This window comes from Oryctolagus cuniculus, chromosome 5, assembly GCF_964237555.1.
Source record: "Oryctolagus cuniculus chromosome 5, mOryCun1.1, whole genome shotgun sequence".
Taxonomy (NCBI): domain Eukaryota; kingdom Metazoa; phylum Chordata; class Mammalia; order Lagomorpha; family Leporidae; genus Oryctolagus; species Oryctolagus cuniculus.
The window spans coordinates 169,141,819-169,168,455 of record NC_091436.1 but is presented as its reverse complement, the minus strand read 5'-3'; the positions used below and the strand labels follow the sequence as shown (position 1 = coordinate 169,168,455).

At 46.9% G+C, this 26,637-nt stretch overlaps 2 protein-coding genes across 5 annotated transcripts in view; both read right to left on the bottom strand.

Annotated features, from left to right (window-relative positions):
* Nucleotides 1–26,637, bottom strand: part of EXOC2 (exocyst complex component 2) — a gene marked incomplete in the record, with an annotated part of 247,499 nt that overhangs the window by 219,778 nt on the left and 1,084 nt on the right.
* Nucleotides 3,501–26,589, bottom strand: HUS1B (HUS1 checkpoint clamp component B). Its single transcript, XM_051834674.2, is given in 4 exon segments — nt 3,501–4,276; nt 4,279–4,347; nt 4,350–4,514; nt 4,517–26,589. Coding segments are annotated over 4 exon segments (402 nt in total). The 5' UTR covers nt 4,539–26,589; the 3' UTR covers nt 3,501–4,130.

The following is a 26,637-nucleotide window of genomic DNA, read 5'->3' as shown; positions in this document are numbered from 1 at the left end:
TCCTCCACTTTGGCTCCAGCTCTCTGCTGTGGCCTGGTAAAGCAGTGGAGGACGGATCAAGTCCTTGGGCCCCTATGCCCATGTCAGAGACATGGAAGAAGCTCCTGGCTTTAGACAGGCCCAACTCCTGCAGTTGTGGCCATTTGGGGAGTGAACACTAGATGAAGACCTCTCTCCCTCTCTCTGCCTCTGCCTCTCTGTAACTCTTTCAAATAAATAAATAAATCTTTAAAAAACAAACAAAAAAAAAGATTGTTTTAAAAAACATTCTTGGGGACTGGCGCGGTGGTGTAGTGGGTAAAGCTGCGGCCTGCAGCGCCGGCATCCCATATGGGCGCCGGTTCGAGACCCAGCTGCTCCACTTTGGATCCAGCTCTCTGCTATGGCCTGGAAAAGCAGTAGAAGACAGTCCAAGTTCTTGGGCCCCTGCACCCATATGGGAGACCTGGAGGAGGCTCCTGACTCCTGGCTTCGGATTGGCACAGCTCTGGCCATTGTGGCCATCTGGGGAGTGAACCAGCAGATGGAAGACCTCTCGCTCTCTCTCTGCCTTTCCTTCTGTGCGTAACTGTGACTTTCAAGTAAAATAAATAAAACTTAAAAAAAAAATTCTCCCATTTACAAGATTAGAGTATAAAGATTAGGCTATAAAATTTTCCACCAGGGCCAGCGCTGTGGCATAGCGGGTAAAGCTGCCGGTTGCAGTGCCAGCATCCTCTATGGGTACCGGTTCAAGTCCCGGCTGCTCTACTTCCGATCTAGCTCTCTGCTATGGCCTGGGAAAGCAATAGAAGATGGCCCAAGTCCTTAGGCCCCTGCACTCGCATTGGAGACCTGAAAGAAGCTCCTGGTTCCTGGCTTTGGATCAGCTCAGCTCCAGCTGTTGCGGCCAATTGGGGAGTGAACCAGTGGACGGAAGACCCCCCCCACACCCCGCTTCTCTTTCTGTTAATTCTGATTTTCAAATTAATAAATAAACCTTTTTAAAAAAACTTTTCACAAATACTTTTTGTTAATGAATTTCTTGAAAATAAAACAATAATTCACCAGAGATTAAACTATATATTTATGTTCAAAAACCATATTTTTCATCTTCTCCAGGTTTTATAAATACATAAAGAGGAAGAAACAAAGAGAAAGACACTAGGAGAAAGAATAAAATAGGTAAAAAAAATTCTACTTAAAAATTCTCACTTAATTAGAAAACCTTTTAAAAAGTTGCTAAGAGGTACCCCAAACAAATATAATTGCACATTTCTGTATCCAGCAGAGAAACAAACCTGCAGATCATGTCCTCACTGAATGAAAGTAGTTTTTTAGCATTTTATCTTGCAGTTAAAGTATACAAAGATGCTGATAAAAGCAAAGAAAGTTTTTAAGCATCACAAAAACATGTCTTTTTCAAAGCCTTACAAGCACCACAAAAATATTCATGAACAAAATATTCGTATACTTCCATGTGTAAGTCAGTAGTTTCACAGAGCTTAAACACTAACATTTACATATTAATAATTTTAAGTCTACTTTGGAAATACTTTTGAAAACAACTACTAAATCCTCCTATGTTACAACCTGATATTATATCAGAGTCTACTTAAATTGAAAAAGATCTTAATGAGCCAGAAAATCCAAGCAGCTTGCCTAGGTTCAGTGTTGTTTCTGTAACACTACAGATGAAATCTGGAAATCAACAAAATATGGGGCAGGCACCGTGGCTTAGTGGGTTAGGCTGTCATCTGCGATGCCAGCATCCCATATGGGAGCCAGTTCGTGTCCCAGATGCTCCACCTCAGATCCAGCTCCCCACTAATGACCTGGGAAGAGCAATGGAAGATGGCCAAAGTGTCAGGGCCCCTGCCACCCACGCTGTAGACCCAGTGAAGCTCCTGGCTCCTGGCTTCAGCTTGGCATAGCCCTGGCCACTGTGGCCATTTGTGAAGTGAACCAGCAGATGGTATTTTTCAGTGTGTCTCTTCCCTTTTCACTGTAACTCTAACTTTCAAATAAATAAAAAAAATCTTAAAAAAAAAAAAGTAAACAACGGTTTTACCACCAAATATCATAGGAAATGACTCATTACTATGCAAATATAATCATGGGAATTTACTGAATATACAAAAATAAAGCCCGCCAAGCTAATAGCTTGTGTTACTACACAGCCAATAAAAAAACAACTTTAAAGAGGTGAGCATTTAGCTTCATAGCTAAAACACGGTTTCCACATGGAAGGGTGTGGGTTGGATACCAAGTCCAGTTCCTAAGTCTAGCTTCTTCTGATGTAAATCATGGGACACAGCAGTATTGGCCCAAATAATTGTGTGCCTGCTAACCATCAGGGAGATCTGCACTGAGTTTATGGCTGTTAGCTTCAGCCCAACCCAGTCCCCCAGCCAATGCAGGTGTCAGGGTAGTTAATCCAGAGGATGGGAGCTCATATGAATTACAAAAAAAAAAAAAAAAAAAAAAAAAAAAAAAAAAAAAAAAAAAAACCTAAAAATGTAACCACTGTACCTGCACTTTATAACCTCTCCTCCTCCTTCTCAAAAAGGAGAATTATTTTCTAAGTAGAGAACAAACTGACTGCAGAAGGCTGCAAAGCATTCGGCAGAAACAATCACTGAGAGCCGTCTGAGGTCTGGGCAGAGCTATTCCTCTTTCCCACCATGGAAGTTTTGACTTGGGTAATTGGCACCGAGGTCTGTTTTTTCTTACCCACCTGGAGTAATCTCAAGAAATCCTTTGTTCTGTATCTACACATTCTTTAACTATTCCCAGAAATGTCCGCCTTAAAATCCATCGTAGCCTTCTTTTCAGTTATCCTGAAGATTTGTAAACAATCGTATTCGAAAGCAACACCCAGCCTATGAGAAATCCTCCCCGCTTACCTAAAGCCCACCTTACGTTCACTGTGTGATGATAAATGAAAACTTACTGTCATAAAACACATACATTATGACTAAATCTGACTACTCTGCAACACTTTCCAAGATTCATTAAGTCTTCTGGCCTGTGTCTCTCAGGCCCAGGTCACTATATTCTGCCCCGAAAAAACCCAACATTCATCATTTTATGTCACCTGCTTATTTCTATCAACAAGAGTAGCAGAAAACTGGGGGTTGGAGAGTTAGGGGGATGCAGGATGATAGTCCAGAAATCTGGCTTGCCAAAATTTATTCAAGCAGTATCTCTGACCACATAAATTTAACCATTTCATAATTTTTTATATTTGATACATATGAAAAAAGACAAACAAAATGCAACCACTTCAAACTGAAGATGACAAATCTAAAACCATACACACACTGATATATCCTGAAAAATCACACATAGCTTGACAAAGAATATGTATTGCATACAAATACTAAATGAATACCTTGTATCTTTCAGATAAACTGAGCTCCTTAAATCAAGAAGTCTCTAAGAAAATGCCCATAGTTATTTTAGAGGGATAAATTTCACATTTAAACAGTTCCATTTTATAATAAAATACTGACACATTGTTTAAGGATTTAAATATTTTTTATTTTGTAACAGTGCTCTTTTTTCCCAATGAAAGATGAATAAGAAAATCATCTAACTGACAAACCTTATCAATAAATAAAAAGATAACCCATCCAACTATCTCACCATTGATTTTTTTTTAGAACATAAATTTTCCAAATGAGGAGAAGTTCAACAAAATACTGACTGCATAAGTCAGGGGGTGTGCAGAAGCTCAACTTAAGTCACTCAGGGTCTGGTTCCAGCTTTGAAAACAAAAATCCAAGTTGGCTGGATTTTCATAAGGCCGGAATGAAATACTCGAGAGATATTTCGTGAAGCAAACAAGATGGAGAAGAGTCTCTCTCAAAACACTGCACACCGCTGCTGTGGGATTCATCTGCTGGACCTCGAGAAACTGCAGACGCTTCCGGTTATCCACGCGCACCTGCGCCACGCTCTCTGGGTCTGGGTCTGGGTCTGGGTCTGCAGACCCCTGCCGCGAGGGCCCCGGGGGGCTCCCGAGATTCTCGATGGATGGACACCAGGCTCGTCTCGACGCTCAGGCGCAGGCGGCCCTGCGGGCAGGCCTCCAGCAGCATGCGCTCGCCCACGCCCGCCCACGCCCGCCATCCTCTCCACGATGCGCTTCAGCGTCCTCGGCGGCGGCAGGCGCACGCGCACGGCGGGGGCCAGCACACGAGGCGGGGCAGCCCCAGGCCCGCCGCGGGAGCACCCTCACCGCAGGCCGTGCACCAGCTGTGGGTGAGCTGCAGCTTCACGCAGGAGGCGCCCCCGCGCTCCGCACGGCCGCGGACAGGTGCGCCGCCGTCAGCGCCAGGTAGAGCTCGTCGCGCTCCTCGGAGACCCTTCCACGCGGAACTGGGAGAAGGCGCCTGGCCGCACCTCACACCACAGCCTGGGCTCCGCAGAGCCGAAGCGCAGCCCGTGCGCGCTCACGCGGAGCACCGAGCCCTTGGCTAGCCTCGCTAAGGTGCTGCGGACGCGGATGAAGCGCTCCAGGAAGCCCCTCTCGCGATCTTGGCGCGAAACTTCATGGCGCTGCGATGGCGGCCGCACGCGCAGAGCACGGCGCGTCCGGCCACGCACTTCCGGTCCCCGCTGTAAAGCCTCCGGGCTGCCCCGGGCCCACGCAGGGCCCGCCCCGGGGTTCCGCCTGCCCACGGGCTCGCTCCCGGGCCTGCCCACCCGCGAGCCCCTTCCTGCCTAAGGAAAGGCGTCACGGGTTCCCCTCTGGCCAGACACCCAACAGGCCTTACCCTGCAGAAACTCCTGGTGTTACAACAACGAAGACAGAGCAGCGCTCAGTAACCAGCTCCTTTTCACTCGTTCCGTAGCTACACTGCCCTCTTGGACCGAGACGTCTACGCAGATATGTAGTTATGTGAGTTTTCTAAAACTGCCACATACTAGGCATATTTTGCCACCTCATCTTTACAAATAAAGTATAATACAGACATTTCCTCAATGACAGTGAAACAAATCTACATCAAGCCCATGGCTGCCTGATTTTCTACTATGTGGAAGCATAATCATTTAATGATGCCAAAATTGACATTTAAGTGAGCATTTTTGTACAAAATATTTTTGCACATTTACTAAACTATTTCCTTGCATTAAATTTAAAGAGAAATTGCTTGTAAAGCATGCACACTTAAACCCTGGTATGCACCAGCAACCTGGGCTATGGACACACCTTCCCACCAGCAGCACCGGGTACCCACAATGTTCTGTCTGTAGCAATCTGTTAGGAGTAAAATAACTGTGACCGTGTGCATTCCGTTTTCACACTCTTAGCATGTTTTACGGGTTTGTATTTCTTGATCTCCAGAAAGACCGTTAACCCTGTTATTTCTTGATCTCTAGAAAGACCATTAACCCTGTCCCTCAGGCATCGGCCCCGTTTATCATCTGGCTTTTCACATTGTTTATGGTGCTCTCGGCCCTCAGGAGATACCCAATCTTTTTATTTCAACCTACTGACCTTTTCTTCAGTTCTTCTACAGTCATGCTTTCCATGTGTCAGGTACTCAATGTAATGTTCTTAGTAACTTCATTATTTAACTCATTTGGAATCTAGTTTGGAGAAGTGGCTGGCTAATACACATAATATAATTTCACTGGAGAATCCACTAATTTTTTTAAAGATTTATTTATTTATTTGAAAGTTAAGAGGCACACAGAGAGAAGGAGAGGGAGGGAGAGAGAAAGGGAGAGAGAGAGAAAGTCCTCCATCTGCTGGTTCACTCCCCAACTGGCTGCAACAGCCAGAGCTGCACCGATCTGAAGACAAGAGCTTCCTCCAGGTCTTCCACGTGGGTGCAGGGGCCCAAGGACCTGGGCCATCTTCCTCTGCTTTCCCAGGCCACAGCAGAGAGCTGGATCAGAAGTGGAGCAGCCGGGACATGAACCAGCGCCCTATGGGATGCCGGCACTGCAGGCAGCGGCTTTTTACCCTCTACGCCACAGCACCGGCCCCCCACTATTCTTTTTTTTTTTTTTTTTTTTTTTGCCTGATCTCACTCAGCTTCCCTTTCACATCCCACCGATCTAACATCACTCCTCTCCATATTGAATGAGTTGCTCCTCCTCTGAGCCTGTCTCCACCATTCAGCACATGAGAGGAAAAGGCTACTTCTTCAATACTTGCTTGGTGCTAGGCACCCAAAGATGCTGAATAAACACTCGCCAACGAATCTCCAACTAGTCTATTTGTTCCTTAAGGACAAGTATATTGGGGCTGGCAGTGTGGTACAGCATGTAAAATCACCACCTGTGGCACCAGCATCCCATATGTATGCTGGTTCGAGTCCCATCTGCTTCACTTCCAATGCAACTCCCTGCTAATGTGCTTGGGGAAGCAACAGAAGATGGCCCAAGTGGCCCCGGCCACCCACAGGGGAGACCTAAAGAAGCTCCTGGCTTTGATCTGGCCCAGTCACAGCCATTGTGGCCATTTGGGGAGTCTTAACCACATTTAGTTTTATCATGAGGCTAGACAGGATTGCAATCCCTGCCTTCTGATTGGTTGCTATCCTAGTCTTCTGATTGGTCATTCTAGTCCTGATTGGTTGCTATCCTTGCCTTCTGATTGCCTGTTTTTTGCCCCTCCCCTGATTGACTGAATCTAGGGCTGCGTTTCAGAAAGGGGCCAATCACTTTGTGTATAAAAAGAGCCAGCACTGGCAAGCTTCTTGGGCAACTCATCCCTTGGAGTCACTTTCTCACTTTCAGTAAATCTTGCTTTGGTCGCAGTCCCTGTCCCTGTGGAAATTATTTTTTGATTGAGTAAGAACCAAGATCACCTTCATCATTCCAACACACTGCCATCCATGTGGGAGGCACAAGTAGGGTTTGGGGCTCCTGGGTTTGGCCTGGTCTGGCACAGCCTAGTCCATTTAAGCCATTTGGGGGGTGAACCAACAGATGTAAGCTCTCCCTCTCTCTTTGTGTTTTTCCCTCTCTCCCTCTCACTCAAATAAATAAATAAATCTTTTTAAAAATATTCATCTTTTTAATTTGAGTAGTCACAGAATGATGCCACAACTTACCTGGCAGCACAATATTTTAAGAAAAGCTCTGTTCTGGGGCCTACTCTGTGGCATAGTGGGTAAAGCCACCGCCTGTGGTGCCAGCATCCCATCTGACTGGTTTGAGTCCCAGTTGCTCAACTTCCAATCCAGTTCCTTGTTAATGCACCTGGGAAATCAGCAGAAGATGGCCAAATGTTTGGGCCCCTGCAGCCACATAGGAGACCCAGAAGAAACTCCGGGCTCCTGGCTTCAGACCAGCCCAACTCCAGCTGTTGAGGCCATTTGGGAAGTGAACCAGCGGACAGAAAATCTCTCTCTGTAACTCTGCTTTTCAAATAAAAAATAAATAAATCTTAAAAAAAAAAGAGAAAATGTTCTGTTGTATAAATCAAAAATAAGGTAATTATTACAACTACAGAGTTGGAGGAAAGATACTTTCATCATATTTTTATTTCTTATTTATCATATCCAATTTTAGGAGTAGATTCCTCCCTTCTAGGAGCCACAGAATCTACTAAGTTCATTGTGCTATATTCTAAACGTAAAGACGGTGGCTGTAAGTCTTCTATGCCAACACTGCATCGTGCTCTTTGTCTCTAGGATTTGGCAATGACTGGGTTCTGAGTGCTGGTCATGATGCCAGTATGGGCAGGAGGTGGGACAGAAGGAGCCTAAGAAACTCTTCATTTATTCCTTCTTTAACACTGCCTTTCTTGATACAAGTCTGATTTTCTGACCTCTATCAATTCCCTTCTCTCTAAAGAATTTAACATTTAAGGCAATCTATGGGCAATTAATTCCCTCAATTTTGTCTGAGAAAGACTTTGTTTTTCCTTCGCCTTTCAAAGATAATTTCATGCATGTGGAATTCTATGCTGGTGGACTTTTAACTTATTTGCCTGTTTCTGAAGAGACGTCTGATGAAATTTTCATCCTTGTCACTCTTTAAGTGAGGTCTTCCCCATCCCACTCCCCCATGCCCCAGCTCCTTTCTACTTCTTTTTCTCTTAAATTTTTCTGCAGTATAAATACTATAGGCCTAAGTATAGTTTCTGTTTATTGTTGTTGTTGTTTTCACATTTGCCTGATGCTGTGCTCTTCCCAGATCTGTGGTTTGGTGTCTATCATTTAAGTCTAGAAAACTTTCAGCCATTATTACATCAAATATTTCATCTGTTCCTTTCTCTCTTCTCCTCCTGACGTTCCATTATGTATGTACATTTTTGTGGTTGTCCACAACTCCTGGATATCTCACCCTGCTTTCTTCAGTCTTCTCTTTCCATTTGAAGTTACCATTGCCATTTCTAATTCGCTGATTCCTTCCTCAGTTATGCCCTGTCTACTGACGAGCCTGTCAAAAGCATTCTTCATTTCTGTCAGTTCTTCTTTATTTCTGTAAGTCTCCATGTCTTTGATGATAAAGCTCATCTGTTGCATGTTGCCTTTGGTACACAATCATAATTGTTTCAAAGCCTTGGTTTGATAATTCTAACAACCCCAAGCTCCCTGTGCTCCTCCTCCTCCAAGGCTGGGGGTTCTCCCTGGCCGCAGCAGTCACAGTGTGGACACGCCTGTGCTTTGTGTGAGGATGGTCTGTGCACTCCAAGACGCTAAACACATGAACACCATACACACACCCAACTGTGCTGCTCAAACATGTCCTCATCAACCCCAAACGCCCCTGGAGAAGGAAGAAGGGTCATCTCCCAGAGAAAGCGCCTGCCCCCAGGAACAGATGCCCCAGAGATCTGCGTGTCAGACTGAGTCGCCACTTCCAGGGCATCCCACGGGCAAGAACGAGAATGAGGCCCAGAATCCGGCAAATTCCAGGGAGGATTCCCTTGCCCTCAAACTCCCAGCTTCACCACCATAACCTACCTTGGCATCATGTCCTATATGCTCACCTCTGACAGAGGAAGAAACCACCTCCCTAGTGACAGATGCCATGTGCCCAGACTCCAACCCTTACAAAGCCGTCTGTTTTCTGATCCCTACCTAAAAGAAGCACCAGCAGACTCCAAGAAGGCTTCTAGGTGTGAAGCTGAAAACAAACCCCTCTAACAGAAAGGCAGGACACAGTCTGTTATCTGTCTCCTTCAGCCTAACGTGTACGTGCCTGATCTTTATCAAAGGGAATTTGCTGAATTGAGGGTGTGACACAGTTGGCCCTACAAGGTTCTAATACCAGACTCAAGAAGTCATTTGCTTCTATTGCAGATAAAACCTCGTTGGCCAGCATTGTCCAGAGGGCTCTGTTTAGGGGAATTCCAGGTCTGGGGCAGAAGGTAACCACCACGTGTGTGTAACACATTCCCCACTCTCCAAGATCCACTGAAGTCCCACATCATCAACCAAAGGTAGGTCACGAGCATCACTGACCAATCAGGAACCTGGGCAGGAGCTGACCACGCACCTCCGCCCTGATTTCCACCTATAAGAACCCTCGCCCCTAACTCCTTGTGATGGGAATGAAGCAATAGCTGCCTGGCTCTTTGCTCTGTGCTTTGCAATAAATCCCTACTGTCTTCCACCACCTCAATGTCAGTGATTGGCTCTCTGCGTGTTGGGCGAGTGCACCTGGGCTAGGGGTTCTCACAGCAACACCTCCAATTAGTTCAGGGTGTTGTACAGTAACAAAGCTTGCCATTCTGACGTCTGTATTAGCCTTCTAGGTTCCAGACAGGTGTGGCAACCTAACAATGTATATACAAATGCTGGTAAGAACGGCTTCCTGCAGCTCGCCATAGTGCAAAATGGGAAACTGAAGAGCTATCACTGCTTTGAATCAAGTTTTATATTACTGTACCAGGTTTAAAGAATAACAGAACTAACAAACTCTGAGTTACAACTTAAGCAAAAATGTCAAAGCCACATCCAGTGAGCAACATTTGAATCACTATTAACTAAGTAGATAATTCAAGGATCAGAATGAGTTTTTTAAAGTGAGAATAATTATAGAACAAGTGGTTCCAATAAGTGATAAGGATTGCTGACATGATTACTACCTTTCCCTCAATAATTCTGTTAAAAATATATAATTTGTTTAGCTTTGGAAGTGACATTTATTTATTCTTGTAGCTAGCTAGCATTTTGGCCATGTTTCCTCAGAGGGTTCACATATCCTGTTAAAAGAAAAAAATTACCAGCTGGCGCCGCGGCTCACTAGACTAATCCTCCGCCTGCAGCGCCAGCACACCGGATTCTAGTTCCGGTCGGGACGCCGGATTCTGTCCCGGTTGCTCCTCTTCTTGTCCAGCTCTCTGCTGTGGCCCGGGAGTGCAGTGGAGGATGGCCCAGGTGCTTGGGCCCTGCACCCCATGGGAGACCAGGAGAAGCACCTGGCTCCTGCCTTCGGATCAGCGCAGTGCGCTGGCCGCAGCAGCCATGGCCAAGTGAACCAACGGAAAAAGGAAGACCTTCCTCTCTCTCTCTCTCTCACTGTCCACTCTATCAAAAAAAAAAAAAAAGAAAAAAGAAAAAAGAAAAAATTACCTTGTACAAAATGCGACTGCAAACATTTCTCAAAGCCTAACAACAAAAATGAGTCTGTCCATTGTGACGAGAAAGCAAATCTGAGAAATGTAATATAACTGGCAGAAGCAATTAGCTCACACACGCTTTCCCCACAATCTTCCCTAGGTCACATTTCTGCCTTTTCTCATTGGTAGTAACAATCACTGCTCTGCCTGATGTTTGCGCCACTCCGCTACAAACTCCTGAGGTTGTGGTACAAAGTCTGGGCTCCTGTGTGAATCATGCGTTCAGGGTGTTTTTGGTTGTTTGCTTTATGATGTTGTGACTTCCTGAAGCCTGGCTGAGCAGGAAGGAACTGGCCCTCTAAGGGTCTTCTCAGAGCAGAGCACTGGCCAGGGAGCACACCTTTGATATGCAAACCAGCTGTTCAGAGTCCCCTCTCTTTAATCAGGCTCCAAGTCCCAGACACCCTCTCCTCAGCCAAGTAAGGAGCATCCCCACAGCCTGCAGCCCTGCAAAATGATCAGAGTTCCAATCCTAAACTTGGCCAGCTCGCCTATGCCGCCATGCCCATTCCTTGCCTTCCTGTGAAAATCACACTAAAGGCTCTGGCCCAAGATTTCTCCCTGGTCGCCTGACCTACCCCAGCGGGGCTGAACGTGCCTCTCCTGCTGGGAGCTGTAACACACTGTCCTCCACCAGCAACAGCTGGCATTTTCCCGGTCCGTCCTTTTCTGGGCCACAGAGAAAGTCAATCCCAATCCTCTTTTCACAAAAAAAAAAAAAAAAAAAAAAAAGTCTTGAGGAGAGGCAGAGAAAGTAAAGGATATTAAGGATATTTAGATTTAGAAACTCTTGGGCACTGCAGGGGCTCTGCCCACAGCAGCAGTGTTGTTGGATTACTTCATCATCTCCCCAAGGCAGGTGAGTGACACAGACAGCAGGATCCAGCATGGCTGAACCCTGACTCTTCAGAGTCCGTGAGACCAGTGTTCTCCACTCAGAGTGAGAGGGCCTCACGCCACCTGCTGCTTCCAAACTCTCCAACTCCACAGAGTCCCTGACAAGTGCAGTTTCCACACTACACCGTATGGGGACCTGGGCTCCTTACACAGTGGCTTGAGTTTTTCATGCACACTACACAGGTAGCATCTGAGGTATGTACTTAGCAACAAATATGGTTCTTGTTAAAACCTATGGGGCCACGGAGGTCTGACAGAACCCATTAGGTCACTGGGCCTGAACCCCCAGGCCTTATGATACGGGGTGCAGATAATTTAAAGGCTAGTGGAACGCTGACTGCTCAGGAAAGCCCTGCACCTGCGACATTCTGAACCCCTACTTCAGTGCACTGACAACGTCACCAAAGAGCCTTATCAGGAACCATGCGGCACTCTGTACGTCTCCCAATAAGCTACTTAAGAAGGGACTGCCTGGCTTCAAACCCCTGCCCTCTGTTCTGGTAGGTTCAACTCCTACTCTCTTTACCTCTTCCCCATTTCTGCCCCCCACTAAAATAAAGTCTTTTCTACTTTAATTGGTTTTCTTGCCTTCTTTGAATACCAAAATCCTAAAACTTAACAGCTCTAGCCTTAATACTTAAGATTTTTCAATACAGAATAAGAAACAATACAGCAGGCGCTGCGGCTCAACAGGCTAATCCTCCACCTAGCGGCGCCGGCACACCGGGTTCTAGTCCCAGTCGGGGCGCCGGATTCTGTTCCGGTTGCCCCCTTCCAGGCCAGCTCTCTGCTGTGGCCTGGGAAGGCAGTGGAGGATGGCCCAAGTGCTTGGGCCCTGCACCCCATGGGAGACCAGGAGAAGCACCTGGCTCCTGCCTTCGGATCAGCACGGTGCGTCGGCCGCAACGCACCGGCCGTGGCGGCCATTGGAGGGTGAACCAACGGCAAAAGGAAGACTTTTCTCTCTGTCTCTCTCTCTCACTGTCCACCCTGTCAAAAAAGAAAAAAAAGAAAAAAGAAACAATACAAATAATGTCATATTGTAACTAACCTTTAATCAACAGCTAATGTATCTTACTTTTTTTAAATGAGTGTACCCACATCATTAATGTCAGATTCCTTCTAAAGCTAGCTTTTGTATTCAATTATTATTTTTTATTTATTTGACAGAGTTAGACAGTGAGAGAGACAGAGACAAAGGTCTTCCTTCCGTTGGTTCACCCCCCCAAATGGCCGCTACAGCCGGAGCTACGCCGATCCGAAGCCAGGAGCCAGGTGCTTATCCTGGTCTCCCACGTGGGTGCAGGGCCCAAGCACTTGGGCCATCCTCCACTGCCCTCCCGGGCCACAGCGGAGAGCTGGACTGGAAGAGGAGCAACCGGCCGGGACTAGAACATGGAGCCCATATGGGCACCTCAGGCAGAGGATTAACCAAGTGAGCCACGGCGCCAGTCCCATATCTTACATGTTAACAATAACAGCACTGCTCTATCTACCGAGCACTTATAATACGCGAGCCCTTTTCCATGTTCTTTGCAGGCAGTGACTTTTAATCCCCGTAACTGCTGTATGAGGATGGCCCATGAAGTACTTTTCCCAGTGCCCCAGAACCAACCACCAGCAGAGCAGGATTCCCACCCAATCTGGCTCCAGAGGCTATCCTGTGCACGCACATGCGCACACACACACACACACACACCATGCTGTCCTTTTTTGGGAGGGGCTGGCAGTGTTATAGAGAGAGGGGGAGAGAGAGAGGTCTTCCATCTGCTGGTTCACTCCCCAAATGGCTCCTACTGGCCAGAGCTGGGCCCGTCCAAAGTCAGGAGCCAGGAGCTTCTTCAGGGTCTCCCACATGGGTGCAGAGGCCTGAGCACTTGGGCCGTCTTCCACTGCTTTCCCAGGTGTATCAGCAGGGATCTGGGTCAGAAGTGGAGCAGCCAGCACAGGTAGTGGCTTTTCGCGCTACACACAGCATGGGCCCCTCATGATGTCCTCAGAGGGAGGGGCACCAGAGACGTGTCCCAGAGGCGCTTCCCTCCCTGACCGCTTTTCAGTGTGACCACGCACTACGGACACCGCCGACAGTTGGAAGCAGTACAAGGAAAACTGAATGATGTGTGGTCAAGAGCACTGCTGTCAATACACCACACTTCTGTCAGACAAGCCCACTTGTCACGCTACTTTAAGACACAAAACGGGTAGAAAAGACACAGGTAGGAGTTAGAGGACATAAAATCACATGCTCACCACAGGATTTATTCAGGTCTCTTTAATCGTATCATCTGTCTCAGATTAAGTAGAAGTAACAACAGCTAACTTCACACGTACCGAAGATGCCCAACACAAAAAGTAATATAAAACTCCGACACCAACTCTAGGTGCCTGTGGGCTAGGTGGACCAGAGACTGCTGCCACACCGCAGACTAGGTGGGGACGGCCTTACAGTGTTTCCAGCAAGAAAACATTTTAAGAGAGAATGGAGAGAGATTAGGGAATTCGCCTAAGAAGCAAGGTAGAGAGGGCTGGACACAGTACAGCAACCATTAGCTGCCAGGAGCCAGGCTGGACGGTGGTCTCAGCAACAAACAGGGAATCTCCTTCTTTAGAGCCACAACACCACCTGCCGAAACAAGAGGGGAAATCCCAGACACTGCCCAGCAGACACAGTCCCGACAACGGAAGGGCACGCCCTACTCCATCCCAAACAAACAACTGCTTTGTTTCCTAGCATATTAGCTCCAATCCCAAAAATGGCTCAGTAACAATCCACAGCTTCATTTTCTCTCTTATTTACTTCAAATGTCAATAAAAAATTCTTGGTTATTTGAAAAGTCAAATACAAATATAATTTTAATTAAACCAAAGAAACCTAGAAGCACCTTCAGCAAAGGTACATCATAGCGGTCAGGGTGGAAGGTCTACGTGGGACTGGGTGGAAGGATGACCCCTGTGGCCAGCGAACCCATGTAGGGCTCCCCTACCCCACGGTACAAACCCTTCCACCACAGCAACTTGGCAAAATGTGTCAGCCCCTAGGACTGTTTCTACACGACTTGAAGCACACACTTGAAAGGTGACAGTGACCGAAATAGTCCAAACCATAAGGATAGGCAGTAGGCCTGAAGATTCCCATAACTGGAAAAATGTTTTCAACCTGAAGGAAACAACACAGAAACAACTAGAAAATGAGTTGTGTAAAATGTAATGATCTAGGCAAGGAAATACTGTGCAGCCAGTGAAACAGGAAACATACAGAAGACCGAGAGAATATTTAAAACAAATTAATAAAAAAGACATGAATTTAGATAGACAGTCCAATATACTATATGTACAAAGTTCCTAGAAGGAAGTATGCTAGAATGCTAGGTGTTTTAGTAACAAGAATGAGATTATCAGAGATTTAACAGCTCGTCCAAAGTCACAGCTAATCAGTAGCAACACTGGGATTCAGAACCAGGCCTAGATACACACTACCCTGAATCTCCTGGTGAGATTTCTTTTTGATTTCTATTATGGAAATCTTAAGCATACACAAAAGAAAATCAGAGGGAACCCCCACTGTCCCATCACTTGTCCTCAATATTTTGTCTCCTGTTTGAAACACTCCTCCTCAACACTTTTATAGTTTCTGAGGGAGAACTTTAAAGAAACCCCAGACATCACATCATTTCATGTACAAATATTTTAGCTTGTATCTCTACAAGGCTCTGTATCTAGCCCAAGTTCAATTTTTGCACATTGTCTCAAAAATTGTGACACAGCTAATGTGTGAAAATCAGGATCCAACCAATGCTCTGATTTAAAAGAACAATAGAACAAAACCTACCTTTATACAGGCTTGTAAGCTTGCACTACTACAGAGAAAAGGTGGGAAAGATGCAAGAGGGTTTCAACATTATCAGCAAAATAAAATTGTGGAAAAGGAAGGGTCAGGAGAATTGAGGTTTTAAATGCAACTGCTACACTGCTTTTTCCTGCAGCAATGAGAGTGTACATAACTCAGAAACACAAGCAGGCCTTAGACTGCACTGTGGGGAGCAGTCCTGCTGGATGTGGGTCAAGGCCATAGACAGCTTCCTTGGGGACACTGACCACAGGACACTGCTGCTTGGCAGTTCTGCCTGATAGGATTTTGGGGTAGACCTGCTTATCTCTTCTGCAAGTCGGTTATCTTGAGAGAGTGGGAGCTGTCACACAGGAGTGCTGGGTTGCATGTCTGGATCCTGCTCTTGACTCTGAGAGGCAGTGGTGAGGGTTCAAGTAATTGGGTTTCTGCTATTCACACCGGAGACCCACACTACATTCCAAACTCCTGGCTCAGAACACTTGGGGAGTGACCCAGTGGATGGGAGCACTCTCTCGTTTCTCTCTCTCCCCCTCTTTTCCTCCCTAAAATAAAGTGATTATAGCAAATAACAATATCCCCCACCCCAACAGTAAAGGTAGGAAGTAAACAAAAAAGATGACAGCATGGGCTCTCTGCAAAGGCTCTGCCTGCAGCTCCTCAACCACACCGCTCAGCCTCGGGAAGCTCCAGCTCTCAGAAGCCACGAGATGGCAGCTGGACTTCTATTTCAGGTGCCACGTCTTGATTCTGTACTGTGTCCCAGGCACCATTTTTGAAACTGATAAATCTGTGGTACAACAGGAACCACCAAAAACTAGTCTAGAAACTGACAATCTATTAATGACATCCTAAAAGGTTACTCAACTTGTCGCAGCACCTGGATCCTCAATACAGGTCACGCCACAGAAAATATTTAAATGAATACAAATTAACCAGCGATCTGAGCAGAACAAATCCTCCTCTATCGGTCAGTCAGTCGGGCTGACGACAGGTTGATCTTTAACCGGAAGGCCCTCAAAACCAGAGATTCTCATTTGTAGGTCTAGATCTTTGATGTGCCTTGCCTCTCTCTCAAACTCTTTAAATGTTTCAAATGAATTTTACCCTCCTCATAAATCTTGATATTATAAAAACTTATTTTTCAAACATCCTATAAAAACAAGGCCAAAATAGTTACGTTTGATTTTCTGATTCAACAAGTCCACATGAAAAAGAGAAAAGCACAATACTAGGAAAATACAAAAAGATTTAAACTTTTCAACTCTAAAAATGAAAAGTCAGATAAATACTAACATTTTTCTTAAAATGTAAAGAACTTATCTTCAATAGAAATGTATTTGGAAATACTGTTTTATAAATGTTGCCAAAGCACTGTGTTCTACAAGTACTCGTTTTCCTGCCTTTGCAAGAGTCAACTGTTCTTGAACATAATCCCCACTGTGGTCACCACAGAGCAGACGTCCAGTCCTTTTCCCGCTCGCTGTCCTGTCCTGGAGGATTCAGCCCAATACAAGCTCAGGTCGGGATGGAAGGACCCAGCCCAGGCAGGGTCCAAGTGCTTGGAGTTCTGTTCCAGGAAGGACCCAGCCCAGGCAGGGTCCAAGTGCTTGGAGTTCCAACTGTAAACGACGGATCCGTGTTGGTGAAGCTCAAGAAAGCTTCCGAGCAGACACCTAAATGACTGACTGCTGCAGGAAAGACACAGGGGGCACTTCTCCCAGATGCAAGCTGAGAGCATTTCACAGTTCCTGTTAAATAGTCCCAAGTCTGCAAAACACAAGAATGCCTGAAAAAGCTCACAGAGAAAGTGAAACTGAAAAAGAAGACTATTTGAAGGGAAGGTGTTAGGCATGGGGACTTAAGTCGCCCCTAGGACACTCACAGCCCTATCTAAGTGACTGCTCCAGTCCCAGCTCCTCAGCTTCCAATCCCATTCCCCAATGCTTGTCCTCCTCCGCAGGAGCACACCACGGCTCACGCTCCAGGCTCCTGACTTGACCCAGCCCAGCCCTGGTGTCGTAGGCACTGGAAGTAAACCAGAAGATGGGAGGTCTCACCATGTTTCTCTGCCTTTAATTAAAAAATAATCTTTAAAATACTTTTATTTTGGTTCAAAAATTGTGAAACCCAGGCATAGTTTTCCCCACAAACTTTTTAAAGAGTTCTCATACAAATTCATTTGTATTTACAATTACTTGAACATAATCATCATCTATCAATAATTTTTTCTACATAATTCTTAGGTGAGAGTCATAAAATAAGCTAATGTGATGCGCATATTTTGTCCTCCTAGTCACAAAAGACCACAAGGTGCATGTATGAATCTACTTACAGGAAAGTTCAGACACAGAGCACAGTAGCGGCTGGGTTTTCTCCCGGAGTTAGAGAGAGGTAAGGGCTGCGGAGCGCTGCGAATACACAGACCCTGCTTCAGAACTCCTGAGAGCACCACAAACACGGAACCCAAATAATAACAGAAAAGGACACCCAGGGTGACACGTTCAATAAAAGCTAAGTGCCCAACACTCCTGAGTCTCTGCAGTCTTCCAGTACCAGATCTGACGAGGGTACAGGGAACCATGGGGGTTAGGAAAGGGGTGCCAGGGCATGGGAGAAGGCTTTGCCTCCTGCGGTTGCAGCATCAGCTCTTGTACTGAAACTCGGGGTTAAGAAGAGCACCCAAAAAACAGCACAACAGGGAGCCACACACTCGCCGCCCCCAAGGTGTGTTTAACAGGGAATCGCTAACACCCACTCCACTCCGCCAGGACCGCCAGGGAGACAGGGAAGTGAAGAAGTTAAACAATGCAAAGTCCTAAGTGAAGAAGTTAAACAATGCAAAGTCCTAAGTGATATTAACAGTCAAGATGTGTTTATTCAAATAACAAAACATTTGATCACCTCCACAAAAATGTTCAGGAATGAAAGAGGAACAAAATCAAGAAAACATTACTAAGCTATTCATAATGAAAGAATTAGCGAAAAGCATACTGTCCTAAATGTATACTATTACATAAAAACAAAGTTTCTTTTGTCTCAACTTGTCAACTCTTTACCATGAACTGAAGAGCTCACTGCTGACAAACACAATAACTACAGTACGCTGGCCTGGCGTGCCAGTGTCAATGCAGCTCTTCCAAAAAGGTCAGGAATCAACTGTCAGTTTAAATTGGTTAATTTTATTAAAATTGCTAAACATGACAGATGTCACCTAACTTCCAGATGCTTTTACATGAGCTGAGTTGGATTAATGTGATCCAAATTTTGGGTAACAGCTTTCCTAGTTTCTAAAAATACATCAACTTTGTCGTTTATCTTATAATTCCTGCTTTACTTCTCTAGCCCTATCTCAAAAGAAATTTCTTCAAGGCCATATATCTTGACATAGTGAAAGCCAAACAAGCACTGCACTCAGCAGTGCCATCAACATTTCTGACCACGAGGGACCAAGCAGACAGACGCTACGGAAAGCGCCTCCCGGGAGGCGGCCGCCATGCGGTTCAGGCTGCGCCCCAGCTGTGAGGGATTGAAGCTGGAGCTGCGGAATCAAGCTTAGGGGAAACTCTGGGCACAATTCCGGCATCCGAAATAAATTAAAGTAAACAGTATTGCTCTCTCATCCACCCTGTTCGCAGCCTCTCGGCGGAGCTGGAGACCACACACTCAGACCACACAGCCAGCTGAGCTCACTCGCACGCAACATCCACAAGCTGTCACTCGACAGGGGGAGGGAGCAGGATGAGGGGGAGGGGCAGCAGGGGGAGGGGAGGCAGGCGACTGTGCGTACAGCTGGAGAGAGCCCTGTGCCTCCCAAAGCCGGGAGGAGGCGGAATCCATAAACCTCCCTGGGAAAACAAGCTGGTCATGGCCTTGTGTAGTTTTGACCTGGACTCCCCCATACCAATTTAGTAGCTGATGAAGGATTAACAAAGCATCCATTTAACATCAATTAACCTCCTATCCATCACAGGGAAAAGGAGAAAATTAGTATTGTAAAAAGCATTTCACTAAAATAAAGACAAAAGGCCACCTTTTCCTATAATTTATAATGTGCACTTAAATGCCGGATTTTCTTTACACATTTATCTTCGTTTTAACTCCTCTGCCTCTTTTTCTTTAACAGAGCATGAGGGGATGAATTTAAAGTGTTTGGATAACAAGGATCAGAAAATTTTTAATTTTCACATATTTCATTGTGGCACAATCTTAAAAATATTTACTGATGGAATAAAAGACAATAAATTGTTTTATTTTTATAGGCCTTCAGTCTAAAAATATATTTTAAAAATTAACTAATAGCAATATTAAGAAAATCAGAAAAAAGAAACCATAACTAAAAAGGAACTTTAGAATCATAAAGGCAGTAATTTTATTGTTAGGAATAAAGAGTTTCACTGATTTCAAAAGAAATCTGAACCAAGCCCTGAAGGCTCAGTTCAACTAGAGGGAGAAAGCCAGGAATCAGAAAGATACTGAGTTCTATTTCGCTGAAGAATTGGAAAACCTTTCCTAAACAGGCCAAGAGAGGTCTCATTATGTTAAAGCTAACAGATCAGGCCACATAAAAGTGACTATCTTCCCCCCAAATCACCCAAAAAGCCAGTCCCAAACAGGCACTCCTCCACCATGCTATTCCAACCAGCAGTGTCAGCATCACCAAGTCTAACCCAAGCACAGCTCCGCTCAGCCACAGGAGAAGGTGAGCCGTACGTAGCCCTCCGTGTGCACACCCGTGTCTAACAAGGGCCATCTTGGATCCAGAGGACCCCAGGAAGTCTGGCTGCAGTAACTTTCAAGAGTACAGTTACACTCAGCCAGGCTCTGAAGCCATCATGGCAGAACAAAACTACTGCATTCACAACATCTTCCCTCAGACTTGCCCAAACTACCCTAGAATAGACTTGCCCCCAGTAGGTGGGCTGCGCCCAAAGGAACCTCCCAGATATACTGAGCAGAGGGTTCAAGGGGATGGTTTCCGTCCTACAGTTTTCTGTAAACTCAAAGTCAAGTTACATCTGCCCTGCCACAAATTGTAGCATCTAAGAACACAGGTGGGGCAGGTCTCAGAGACACAGTCACGAACTCTAGTCGAGATTTCCAAGTTAATCATCTTTCTCTTTCTGCTCCATCTCAACGTCATGGTTAACAAAAGTATAATCATGCATAAACCTGAGAGGGCCCAGAGGTGCAAACTGCACAGGGTCAGGGCCTGATAAGACGACCCAGGGTCTCCGAAGGGAACAGAACCGGACAGATGAGAGACAACACACCACTGCTGGCCTGCCCTCTCTTTAGGCCTCTTTTCCTTCTTCACCTCAATACAGAAACGTAATTGAAATATACTCTTCATGGTTTCAGATGAAAGCACAAGGATTTATATTTTAATGCTTTTGGGGGGAAATCTGTAACTCAAGCAAAGTAGCTGATCAATGGCCCTGGATACTGACTTATGAATGGCAGGATGACGGGGGATTTGTGGGGGGGGGGGGGGGGGGGAATCTTGTCTCCTATTGCAATGCTTTAAGGTTTGTGCACGAGGTGAGCAAAATGGGTTACAGAAAAGCTGAAAACACGGCTCTCGGAGCCCCCACAGCACGGATCTGCTGCATGCACACTGGATCACCCAGGTATTCTCTTGAAACAAGACTGGATTCCATTTTAACTGGAAGCATTAGTGAAGTCTGCTTTACTCCCCAGGACTAGAAAGTCTTTTGTCTCAGCAGCAGTGTCTTCCTGCAGGCACAGTCAGAAGCTGTAGGTCTGAAGGTGGCCAGTCCTCTCATTCCGCCACCGGACACTGACGACATCATCAAAAGCCAAGCATACATCGCTGGCGTCCCATGTAGGCGCCAGTTCATGTCCTGGCTGCTCCACTTCCTATCTAGCTCCCTGCTAACGGCCTGGGAAAAGCAGTGAAGATGGCCCAAGTACTACCCACATGGAAGGTCCAGAAGAAGCTCCTGGCTCCTGGCTTTGTCATGGCTCGGCCCTGGTTGTTGTGGCCATTAGGGGACTGAACCAGAAGATGGAAGATCTCTCTCTCTCTCTCTCTAATTCTTTCAAATAAAAAAAAATCTTTAAATAAAAAAGCCAAGCATGCCAATATAAACCCACCTCCAAAAACAAAATGGAAGGAAAAGTTTCACATAAAAGCACAGCATCATCATTCGAAAATCTATTACCAGTTGTACTTAGCACCCCACCACATCCTCTTCATTAGCTCCACTTAGATATGGAAAACATTCATTCCTGTTATTTTAGAAAACGCAATCTTTTCAGGAGAAAAAAATACTGAAGTGGGTTCCTGCCACTCGACCTGCACAAGACTAAGTCATCAAATAAAACGTGTCAGTACCTTTGCTTAGTCCACTGAGAAGATCTGGGACATTTCCAAGAATGGTCAACCAAAACCTCAAAAGGTTAACAGTGCTGCACGGCTATACCTAAGAAAAATACATGGATACAGGCCAACCGGGACTGTGAAATGGAAATTCCCTCAGATTCGCTGAGTCCAAGCAAACAAATATTAAGAATTTGCTATGCCACAGGCCACACACTGGGGAAATGGGAGGAACAAGCTTTGTGACCAGGAGGTCATGAATGTCCTTGACCTTCAGTTCTCTGCTGGGTAGGAAACCGACAGCAGTGGGATAGGTGAGGATTAGCTGAGTATAAACGACTATTCCAAGAGATTTGGCTGGGAAGAAAGGAGAAAAAAATTTAAAGCGGAATGTGAAATCACGGGAGTCTACTGTTTTCTGTTTTGCTTTAGTGTTGCTGTCTCCAACCATGTGTAAATGCCAAAAGGAAGGACTCCTTAGCCAGACGGAGTACAGGACAGAGGCAGGAGTGGATGAGACCCAGAGCCAGGGACGCGCCAGGTCTCGCGTGAATGCAGTCTCTTCCACTGTGACTAGGAGAGAGGAGGTTGCTGTGGCGGAATCAGCCACGCGACTATCCTGACAGCTCTGGTTTATGAAGCAGGTGGCAAGCCATTCACTAGACCTGCAGATGGCATGATGTACGAGAGGGCTGAGAACTGTAAAAAAAAATTCTAGATACAGACGACGAGGAGAACTCCAGAGTGTTCCTTGCTGGCCCAGTTGACACTGCTGACCATGGTTTTACAGGGCACAGATCTAGATCCTGTGATTTCACCCAGCTGGTCCCACCGACCCCGGCCAGCTGTTGCAGAGGTAGAGGCCTGAGAATTTGCCTCAGGACAATGCTGCAATGAAAGTACTGGCCCGAGAGGGGCTGAGACAACGGCACTTCCTGGTAAGCTAACAGAGCAGGTGTGGAGGAGGTGAGAGGAACAACAGGGCCTGACACAGGGAGGCTCACAGCCTGGACCTCCCAGAGCAGGTGTGGAGGAAGTGAGAGAAACAGGAGGGCCTGACACAGGATGGAGGCTCACAGCCTGGACCTCACAGAGTAGGTGTGGAGGAGGTGAGAGAAACAGGAGGGCCTGACACAGGGAGGCTCACAGCCTGGACCTCACAGAGTAGGTGTGGAGGAGGTGAGAGAAACAGGAGGGCCTGACACAGGGAGGCTCACAACCTGGACCTCACAGAGTAGGTGTGGAGGAGGTGAGAGAAACAGGAGGGCCTGACACAGGGAGGCTGACAGCCTGGACTTCCCAGAGCAGGTGTGGAGGAGGTGAGAGGAACAGGAGGGCCTGACACAGGGAGGCTCACAACCTGGACCTCACAGAGTAGGTGTGGAGGAGGTGAGAGAAACAGGAGGGCCTGACACAGGGAGGCTGACAGCCTGGACTTCCCAGAGCAGGTGTGGAGGAGGTGAGAGGAACAGGAGGGCCTGACACAGGGAGGCTCACAGCCTGGACCTCCCAGAGCAGGTGTGGAGGAGGTGAGAGGAACAGGAGGGCCTGACACAGGGAGGCTCACAGTCTGGACCTCCCAGAGCAGGTGTGGAGGAGGTGAGAGAAACAGGAGGGCCTGACACAGGATGGAGGCTCACAGCCTGGACCTCACAGAGTAGGTGTGGAGGAGGTGAGAGGAACAGGAGGGCCTGACACAGGGAGGCTCACAGCCTGGACCTCCCAGAGCAGGTGTGGAGGAGGTGGGAGAAACAAGAGGGCCTGACACAGGGAGGCTGACAGCCTGGACTTCAGCAGTGGCCCAGCCTCAGGCCTGCGCGTTTCAGCCATGCTTCTCTACCTCGAGGAACGCCCCAGCCCTCCCCGTGGCTCTCAGGGGCTCTGCTCGCTCTCTGTCCCTTCCAGGTGTTGTTAGTTTCTCTTTGCACCTCACTACCACTTGTCCACTCCCTAACCTTCTCCACATCTCTGCAGCAGAGCCTATTTTAAAGTTCCCTTATTTGAACCATCTGGCATGAACTGTGATGCCTGCTGGGACCCTGACTTGAACAGACATACATCATGTCACTCACATGGGACTTTCATTAAAATCAAACGAAAGCCAAATACTCTTGGCTTTATATCTTGTTTTATCTGTCAGTAAAATAATGAAAGTTAAATCACATTCTATTCAAAATCACAAAATTTTAAAAGTGGACAAGGCCTTTAAAAATTCATCCAAGCTTGGAGAAGAAACACAGGGACAGGCTTGCCGGAAGCAGCACGAGCGGCAGCAGCCAAGGACACCCTTCAACGCGGCACCCTTGTCGCTGCGTGCTCACTACATATGCCACGCACTGCGCCGCTGACACCATCAACTACAGCCCGGGCTCCACTAGTCCAGCCAGCAGTGTACTTTTCATCACCAGCACCAAGATCTACTCTAAGTGGAAAACAGTCAAGCAGAAGGAATTGCTACACCCAAAACCAAAAATAAAGTGAATGGTCCAACCCAGTCCTAAATGCTACCAACAGTATTAAGTTCAAGAATGTTCCAGAAACATCTGAGTTGGCCTAATTTAAAAAAAAAAAAAAGAAAGAAAGAAACCTAACTAACAAATCAGTCCCAAGTTGCCCTGCCTGACCTTCAAGGCACTCACATGCACCAGCCCCTGGCCTCTGCTCCTGGTGTGCAGCCCAGCTGTTCACACACCTTCCCCCATCACGGTCCTTCCTCCTCGAAGCCTTCCCGATCCCTCTCACCACAACACAGCCTTCCTTCCTCTGAACTCCAGCTGTACTACACTCAGTACTACAAAGCTAAGTTCTCGGCTTAAAAAGAAAAAAAAAGATTTATTTATCTAATTGAAAGGTGAATTATAGAGAGGCAGAGGCAGAGAGAGAGCAGTCTTCCACCCGCTGGTTCACTCCCCAAATGGCCATAATGGCCGGAGCTGGGCCAATCCGACGCCGGGAGCGTCTTCTGGGTCTCCCATGCAGGTGCAGGGGCCCAAGCACTTGGGCCATCTTCTACTGCTTTCACAGGCCATTGCAGAGAGCTAGATGGGAAGTAGAGCAGCCAGGACTTGAACCAATGTCCATATGGGATACCGATGCCGCAGATGGTGGCTTTTACCCACTATGCCACAGTGTCAGCCTTCCGGCTATCCGTTTATTGAGAAGAAAACGCCCCCTCTGAAGGCAGGCTAATATTGTTTCCTGTTTAATGTGTTAGACATATCCTAAGATTGGGAGATATAAAAAGGTTGGAAATTAATCCCTGCATAGCAAGAGCTTAGTCTGTTGAGTAGTATGTAAACACCAAAAATAGTTACAGGCCCCAAAGCAACCCCGGGATAAGACAAGTATTAAGCAGGATGGAATTCACTGAGTTGGAAGGTTTCACGCATTCTCTGAATAACCAAGAAAAGAAGCTGCATCCCACTCCTCCAGTGCACAAGGCAGGCCAGAGGTAGCCTGAGCACCAGAGAACACTAGCCTCGACCTCCCGCCCCGCCAAAACACCTTCGAGTCTCTGATTCTCAAACTGAGACCCAAGGATGCCCATGGGGCGTCTGCAGCTTCAAGACTCATTTCTCCACAATTGCTTCCAGTTTGTCTGTGTCAATAATTTATTTTTATTTTATTTTTTATTTTTTAAATTTTTTGACAGGCAGAGTAGACAGTGAGAGAGAGAGACAGAGAGAAAGGTCTTCCTTTGCCGTTGGTTCACCCTCCAATGGCCGCCGCAGCCAGGGCACCGTGCTGATCCGAAGGCAGGAGCCAGGTGCTTCTCCTGGTCTCCCATGGGCTGCAGGGCCCAAGCACTTGGGCCATCCTCCACTGCACTCCCGGGCCTCAGCAGAGAGCTGGCCTGGAAGAGGGGCAACAGGGACAGAATCCGGCGCCCCAACCGGGACTAGAACCCGGTGTGCCGGCGCCGCAAGGCGGAGGATTAGCCTAGTGAGCTGCGGCGCCGGCCTCAATAATTCTTTTAAGTTACCATAAACACACTCTGAAGCATATTTTTAAAGTGGACATAACTATTGTGCAATTTCAGCCATCCCAGAGGTTCCTGAACAGATTCCCCAGGGCCTGGGAACATTCCCCATTATCGCACACCACCACCGAAGTGATGAATGTTACCCTCATTCCAGTCAATTCAAAATTCTTTCTTGTCGACAGACACTGGCCCAAAACTCTGAAACCCCATCCATTCTGCAAATGTAAGCACCTGCTCTGTGGGAGGTGCCAGCCTAGGAACCCTGGCCGGCAAGCCGGACAAGGAGCAGAAAGCTCCTGACAGACTAACTCAGTAACCAGCAGTTTCCTGTGGCCCAACCCTGCTGCTGCCTGCCACTAGAAATGTCACAGTCCTTCCCTGGAAGTCACCCTTTGCAAAAAAAAACTTCATTTCCTGTAGGTCTCATACACAATGCGCTCTCAAATACGTGTGGAACAAGCAAGAATGCAACCTAGCAGGTTAGTGAGCGTCTTTAGAAGCTAACAGTCGGGGCCAGCACGGCAGCACAGGTATAGATGCCAGCCCCATACCAGAGCACTGACGTAGGTCCTGGTGCTCCGCTCCCACGCAGCTCCCTGCTAATGTGCCCGAGACACGGCCCAGCAATGCCACTGGGCAACAGAGCAAAGCCCACGGGGCCCAGCCTTGGCGCACAGCAGGTTCAGCTGTGATACTGCCTGTGATACCGCAGCCCACATCAGAGCTGGTTCCCGCCCCGCTGCTCCACTCCTCCCACACAGTGCCAGACCCCGATGGCGCTGCTAGCTCCCGGATTAGGCTGGGTCACTAAGCCATTTGGGGAGTGAACCAGCAGATGAAAGATCTCTGTCACTCAACCTTCCAAATAAATAAATCTTAAAAAAAAAAAAAAAAAAAAGAGGCAACAAACTGATATCAGCACAGGAAATCAAAGGATTGACAAGAAATCGTTCTCTAAGTCACCTGGGTCCCTGGGGCATGGGGAACTCTCGTTC